Source organism: Montipora capricornis, chromosome 14 (assembly GCF_036669925.1).
Source record: "Montipora capricornis isolate CH-2021 chromosome 14, ASM3666992v2, whole genome shotgun sequence".
In the NCBI taxonomy this organism is placed as follows: domain Eukaryota; kingdom Metazoa; phylum Cnidaria; class Anthozoa; order Scleractinia; family Acroporidae; genus Montipora; species Montipora capricornis.
In genome coordinates this window covers 7,017,340-7,024,839 of record NC_090896.1, presented here as the reverse complement: position 1 = coordinate 7,024,839, position 7,500 = coordinate 7,017,340, and the positions used below count along the sequence as shown (strand labels likewise).

Below are 7,500 nucleotides of genomic sequence, written 5' to 3'. Positions count from 1 at the left end.
ATACTCTTTCCTTCCTTGGTTGCATCTTAGCGCAACATCCGCCGAAGGTCTTCCATCCACATATTCACGTTCTCATTCCAGTAAGTTCTCTATATGTGAAAATTTGAAATTCACTCGACAGATTTAAACACGAAATTTTACCATAAAGGCGTGGTGCCTTTGGCACAAGTGGATGATCTGCCAAGCAACCGTGGACGCATACAGAGCTCTGTGATAATTTATGCGATAAAAAAGCCCCCTAAGTACGGCATTGTGTCCGTAATATGTTATGGAGCGGTTTTCAATTGAGTGTCGAAAGTAATTAGCGAATTACTTTGGTTTTGCATTACTTCACTCAGTCATTGGTTCAAATTTCTCGCGCCACTTTTTTAACCAATCAGAAGTGAAACCAAAACCAATCGTGGCTCGCGCATGCACATTTTTCCGCGCTTTGTGTCGGCTACGTGTAATAACTTCGAGCTTTGATTGGTTTACTGGATTGTCTCCGTTGTTTTTGATTGCCAAAGTAATTACTTTGGTTTTGGTTTTACGACACTCGATTGAAACTCGCTCTAAGATGTTGTCTTGTTGTGGGGTGCAGGGATGGCGTAGTATGGAGAGCACTCGCCTCCCACCAATGTGGCCCGGGTTCGATTCCGAGACTCGGCGTCATATATGAGTTGAGTTTGTTGGTTCTCTACTCTGTACCGAGAGATTTTCTCCGGGTACTCTGGTTTCCTCTCTCCTCAAAAACCAACATTTGACTTGATTTGCGTTGATTGTTAATTTCAGTTTACAGTGTCCCCAATTAGTGCTCCAGCGCTAAATCGACTAGACACTTAAATAAAGTTCCTTTCCTTTCCTTTCCTTTATCTGTTGTTCTTACTTTTATAAATACCCAGTCACTTTTCTCGCCCCAGAAAACGTCTTTTAAGGGTTGTTTCTTTGTTGCTGTTTGCTGATCGCCATCTTGGATTGTCAGTCTTGCTTGAATGAATTCGAACAAAAACAGCGTGAATCGACCTCTTCATAGTGCGCCGTGTTAAAGAAACAGTAGAGAGCTTACGAAACGAGGACTACGACTGTTCCGAGGATTCATTTAAAAATACAAGTTCGCGTTATTCATATCACTACGAAACTATTTCATGTCGTTACGCGTTAAAAATGTGTAGTAACTGTCTAGGGATTAAACTGGTATGAGTGGGTTGGAAGCGTAGAGAGAGAACCGAAAATTCATCGTCATGTGCTAACCTCCTCCACAGAACCTTGAATTTGGTCATTTCACGTCGTCATTTAGGAGATGACGGCAAAGAAATGTACCAAAATGTAAAGCGCACGTGCAGAGCGTGCAGAGCCATTGTTTTTGCTCACTAAACCTATTGTTTTGTAGCGTCGTCGTTGCCGTCGGCGTCGTCGTTTCGTAAGCTCCCTAGTATTGGAAGGAGCTGTTTTTAGTCAGTATGTGACGTTTTATGGGAAATCCTTAAAAGCTGTCACCAACTCTTTTCAACGCTGAACGCTTCGCGTTTTAACAGAAACGTTCTCTGGTGAAAAATTATCAGAAACAACGTGCACACAAACGAAACACTACAACAACAAAACGCTACGCCATTTTATTGGAGGGTAGTTGCATTGCCAATTAAAGTACGTGGAAATGCCCGGGCAAACCTCCCGGAGTCCTCGCAAATATCCCAGGCAAAACCCCTGCATTGGCTTGGTTTTAACTTTGCCTGTATTGTATTTAATAGCGTGATTTATTTTTGTAGCCCGTTGTAGCTGCCGTAAGTGATCCGTTCTACAAGATTACTTCCGAGGCACTCATGGTAACGCAACAGCTTGTCAAGGTCATCAGACCACATGGTATGAAAAAAATGAATTGTTTTCTTTTACCTTGGACATAGTTAATGCATGGAGATGGTTTTGAAACTGGACAAGTTGCTTTGTTTCATGTTTTTGTCCGTAGTTTTGGCCTTGACCCTGCACAAAACACACCTTTCTTCGAGAAGATAACCAATCAAATCCTTCGATTAAATTATGCGCAACTAATTTGCGAACCCGTGCGAAGCGAAAACAAAAAATTATGCACTTTACTAGAGATTATTATCTCAGTTAGTGGAGAGGATCCCCTTCATTTAAGGGGATTCTTGCTTCAGCACCATAATCATGCCACAAACGTTTCTAGTCTACTGCTGTTTTTGTGTTTTTTTTTACTTTATACAACTATCTTCAACCCGCTTGTCCCATGATATGTTTGCTGAATGTGATTTGAGCCCGTTGTGTCCCACGCATTCCTTTATATTAATTCCGCTGTTGTCAAGTGAGCCCACACAACATGAATTATCACGTGAGGTTTCGGTCGCTTAGTAACCGTCGCGAATGCTCAACACAGTGACTTTCAACCCATGGCAAAAGCTGTTGAAAAAGCCAGGTTCAGACCCATTTTAGGGCTTAACCATTTCACTCTTCAAGATTGATGGATAGAAATTTTCCCCTCACAAGCTCAATACATTGTCATGCAAACTGGTGACGAGAATAAAGAAGTTTTTCATCTGGTTTTTTCTTTGTCTTGATGTATCATCAAATTCCGATAACTGACATAAAAACTAATGTATTAAAGTCAGTAAGGAGAATTCACATTCAGATTTTGGGAGTGAAACGATTTCAATGCCAAATGCTGAGTTAGTTTACTTTTGCTTGCTACTTGAAGGAGTATCATCAAGCACATTTGAGTTCAGGGCGTATGTTAAGGACATATATGAGTGCACTCTTCTGAGGTTAAAAGCAGCTGATATTGACCAGGAAGTTAAGGAACGAGCCATTTCATGCATGTAAGTGGTTTAAAATGTGGTAAAAACCGATTTGCTTTAAATTGGTGCTTTTTCGTACCAGAACTCGCTTGCATTCTTTCCCTTGGATTTGAAACAGCAGTCTCTGTCAAAAGTGATGAGACATAGTTTACAGTGGTTTTACTGTTGTTCATCCCTGTACAGTCCCTCCCCTCTGCTCCTGCCGTATCCCTCCCCCTCCACCCTGGGAATATATTTATTTTTGTTTTATGAAGGGTGTAACACAGAAACTGTGGTGCCGCGTCGGTGGGGAAGTGAAACACAGAAATGGGTTGTTTATCAACTGAGTAGATAGCGGACCGTTGCTAAAAAAATACAGTAAGCCAAATTTGGTTTTGGTCATCCGTGTACGCCAGTGTGAAACCCTGTGGGGCAACCCGCGTTTTTTTGGCGGGAACATCTTTGATATTGGACATCCATGTTATGGTTAATTCATGACACCTGCCAAAACAAGGTATCCGCTTACCAGTATCACGTGGCCACATCGCGAGCTCAAGTTTAAAGCTGATCGAGGTCATTTTTTTCAAGTGAATCGCTGACCAGGTACTGGTTTTCGATTGGATCGCAGGCTCAAGCCAGGTGAATAAATAACACGGGATCTCCGCTTTTACGCTTGGCAAAATCTATATATTATGGTAAATTGACCACCGTGAAAGAAATTCGAAAGCTGAAGTTTCGAGCGTTTGCCCTGCGTCAGAGCGAATTTCAAGGGCTAACGCTAGATACGTCAGCTTTCGAATTTGTTTACAGTTGTCAATTTACCTCATCAACTCAGTTAATAAGCTCATTTCTGTGTTCCTAGATTTCGGTTGGAAAAAAAAATATTTGTGCCGGCGCCTATTTTTCGAGAACCACTCGTTAGAATTAAACGATACTTGGCACGAAAATACTTTAGAAAATAAGTAACTGGAGTATCGAAAAAAATTTGAACTTGAACAGAGGAAGTTCTAGATATTTCAGTGAACCCTTTAACAAGGGATAATTAGAGATCTCTGTGTCAAATTATTATTTAAATAGTGGTAACTTGTGAGCATCGATACAAGCTTGTTGCATGCAAATTATAAAGAAAATCTAACGACCAGATTTTCTACAAATAAACAAAACCGATTTTAAAGGCCTGTTTATATTTAATCATGTTGCCATGGCAACGGCATATACGTCAGCTTAACTATCGAAAAACCGAAGTTCCAAAGGATCAAGGGTTTTTGAGAAAAAGGCAAATGAAACAGGTATCAAGCTGTGTTCAGCCACCTTAAAGGCAGCAATGCTGCACAGAATAAGTCTTGCTTAAACAAACAATACACTCTTTTTCGCCGCATGTGTCCTCTGGCTTGCAAGAGATTTATATCACGTGTGTTTTCTTTGTAAGTAATTAGTTACTTGTCTTGCATGTTAATTAGTCACTTACCTTGCAAATATCATTTCAATTTCCGGTTAACTGTCGCTTCTGATGATGTATGTTGAAGCATACGAAACGCTGCTTCCTTCCAATGTTGACAACTAAAATTGTAATTCACTTTTTTTTGTCGCAGGGGACAAATTCTATGCAGCCTTGGGGACGAGCTTAGTCAACAACTTCCACGGTGTCTTCCAATTTTCCTGGACAGATTGAGAAATGAAATTACAAGATTAACAACTGTTAAGGCTTATTCTCTAATCGCTGGGTATGTAAATGTTAATTTGCTGTTGGTTGGAGGAAACGAAAGAGGCGGAGAACTATCTCGTGGTTGATAATCCGACGTAGTTTGATGATCCACTGGTTTGGAAAATTTAGAAATTCAAAGACCCCATATTGAATTGTAACTTTTTAATGCACGTTCAGAATTTTTAAAACCAGTGGATCATCAAAGCATGTCTGTCTTGAAAAGCTGGCAATGCCGGTGGGGATGAAGGTAATTGCTGGCAGCCTGGGAAAATACCCAGCTGTCAGCTTTATTTTACCGAATAGAAAACTTCCTGCCATCTCATAGATTTTTTCACTTCCTTAACCCATGGACTCCTGGGGGCTCCCCATTGACGAGTAAAATCGTCTGGCGTTCCACAGAGTAAAATACTAAGTCTGGCCGGCTTAGGCCTGTTTGGGTGTTAAAGGGTATGTTTTAGTTCAACCTCCTTTCAGATTTATGGTTCGATGGAGGATCAATATTTTACCTTTGATATGGGGTCAACTAGCGAGGCTCATTGACCAGCGTTGTCTTTTCTGTCATTTATGCTGTATAACCTGCTCCAAATCAAGTATGCTAGCAAGTTTTTTTTCAGTACGTGATCGATCTAAGCGGCCTCATTAAGTTTGTCACAGCCTTTTTAGAGGAGAACACGTAGTCTTCCTGATATAACTTAAAACCCAGAGTGGCCTTGATTACTTCCTGAAAAGCGTAAAAAAAAAACAGATTTCGGATCAGAAGGTACGATTAAATACCCCTTCGATTTATTTATTAAGACTTAAATTTTTATCCCTGCGCAATTGAAGTTTACTCCGCTACTTATTTGCATGTTATTGAATAAGAACAACTTTGACTTTATTCTGCCTTTTTCTTTAACGAGCTCTACCAATAGCTTTTATTTCAGTAGAGCCCGCGTTTCAGCGGTGTTTGTTTCAGAGCGAGCGTAAGCGAGGCTTTCGGGTCAACATTTGATCAGACATAATTTAGGGTGCGAAATGCGAAAAAAATTGATGAGTTCCTATTCAGAATTAACGTCTTTATTCCGAAGGATAAAAACTACGGTTTTTGAATGCCACAATAGTTTCACACATTTGGGGTCGTTTCTTCGGTTACCACACCCATAAGCTATAAAGTACCTTGCCATACCTTGCATGATAAAATAAAGCCCGACAAACTCAGATTACTCGGAAAAAAGCGAAGGAAATAGTCGAGAATCAAGAAATCACACAGTCCTCCGATGGTGTGACGCGAAAGCCTCGTTTTCGCGCCCTCAGAACTAGCCATTGTAAGTTTCAAATGGTAATATATTCTGCCATTACTTCCCGTGTTCCGTTTTGTTAAAGTGAAATTGTTTCTGCTTCCTTTTGTCAGATCTCCTCTTCGAATCGACCTCAATCCAATTCTGGTATGTTTTCCATTCGTGATTATTTATCACTCACGCACATGCGCACACCTTCTTTGAAGGCCCGATGTCACCCTGTCGTACCGTTTCTCTGAAAAGAACCTCTTTGTGTCAACCTGAAACGAGATGAAAACTAATGCGGTTTTTGCCGTTTATGGAAATGGCGTTAGAATGGGACTTGAAGAAATGTTTTTTTGTCAACCTTAGGACACGGCGTTAAAGATGTCACACGGAGGATTGATCATCTTGACGAAATTCTTTTAGTATCATCTCATTTGGATATCACCTGCGGGCTCAAGTGCATCTTTTGACCGAGTTTTGAACTAGTAACGCCAAAACTATCGAGGCAGTGTACCCTTAAATTTGCATTTTCGTACTGCCATATGACAGTATTTTATGTCAACGTTTTTATTTTTTCCAGAGTGATTCCATGCCAATTCTTGCATCCTTTTTGCGGAAGAATCAAAGAGCACTAAAGCTGTCAACTCTTACGACATTAAATGTCCTTGTCACAAATTATGGTGAGTTTTAGCTCGAAGGGACTCCAGCACTGCAGAGTAGGGAGATTAAGTATGGCGCGTTTTTTGAGACGCGGACGGCAACCGGGAAGTCAGCTGTATTCCCTTTTAATTGTTCTTCAGACAACCACATTTACATTGCTAAGTATCTGTTTCCATTAATAGATGATTCGTGTAAAACTACTGGGAGACACCACAGTCCTGGCACGAGAAATCTCCTCTTCCGGTTCCGTCCGGCGTCCTAGAAACGCGCGTGCTTAAGCTCCCTAGTATTTTCGTGTCGTCACCTCTTAGTGGATGCCCCATTGACCCATCCAAAAGGATCCCCCGCTATGCCTAGAAATGCGAGTAGTTAGATGCACATTCCACATGTAGTTGACAATCCAACAGGAAGTGGTCCCTTTTTAAATGTCTAAGCTTATGCTACCTATTTTCAACAATAAAGTAATGGGAAAGCCAAAACGTTATTTTTAGCTCAGGGTACATGTAGCTACATAGTTTATCAGTGTTTACGTGAGAACCAGAAGTTAAGCGTCCACTTTGTGCCGGAAGTTAATTGTCTGTATTCCCAGACCCGAGAGATGTTGAGGTTGGGAAGAAGATCAAGGGGACACTCCGTGAATGCTCATCAGAATCGTCGTGCACACAAAAGAGAAATGGAACTAATTACCTGCAGTTTCTGGACTCATCGCGGCATTACTTTACTCAGTGATTGGTTCAAAGTTTCAACCAATCGGAAGTGATACCCACACCAGTCCTAGCTCGCGCGGTGCACATTTTGCCGCGCCGTGTGGCGGCTACGTGCTATTACTTCGAGTTTTTGATTGGTTTTACTGGGATGTCTCCGTCCTTTTTGATTGGCCAAAGTATTACTTTGGTTTTGGCTTAACGCCACTCGATAGAAACTCGCTCTCATCTGCACCTTCAGCGTGTTCATATAGCGATGTTCACTTTAAACATTGACACCCACTTTCTTTTGATATTGAAATCTGCCTTCCACCATACAAGAGAGACGTTATTTCACACAACCCAGAAACTTCTGGCTGGCACATTAATGCCAATAGGTCATGCAACTATGAATTATATGATAT

The 7,500-nt window shown here is 41.1% G+C and overlaps 1 protein-coding gene across 2 annotated transcripts in view; it reads left to right on the top strand.

Moving 5' to 3' along the window:
- The window catches only part of LOC138032142 (cullin-associated NEDD8-dissociated protein 1-like), a 100,275-nt gene that overhangs the window by 28,706 nt on the left and 64,069 nt on the right, over positions 1-7,500 (top strand). Inside the window, exons 17-22 of one of the 2 annotated variants that reach the window (XM_068879744.1) lie at positions 1-80; positions 1,746-1,839; positions 2,687-2,807; positions 4,358-4,489; positions 5,861-5,894; positions 6,313-6,412. The exon at positions 1-80 is cut by the window's left edge and continues 32 nt beyond it. The exons of the other annotated variant lie outside the window; for it this stretch is intronic. Coding sequence (XP_068735845.1) covers positions 1-80; positions 1,746-1,839; positions 2,687-2,807; positions 4,358-4,489; positions 5,861-5,894; positions 6,313-6,412 — 561 coding nt within the window. The remainder of the gene's footprint in view (positions 81-1,745; positions 1,840-2,686; positions 2,808-4,357; positions 4,490-5,860; positions 5,895-6,312; positions 6,413-7,500) is intronic. 2 annotated transcript variants of the gene reach the window in all.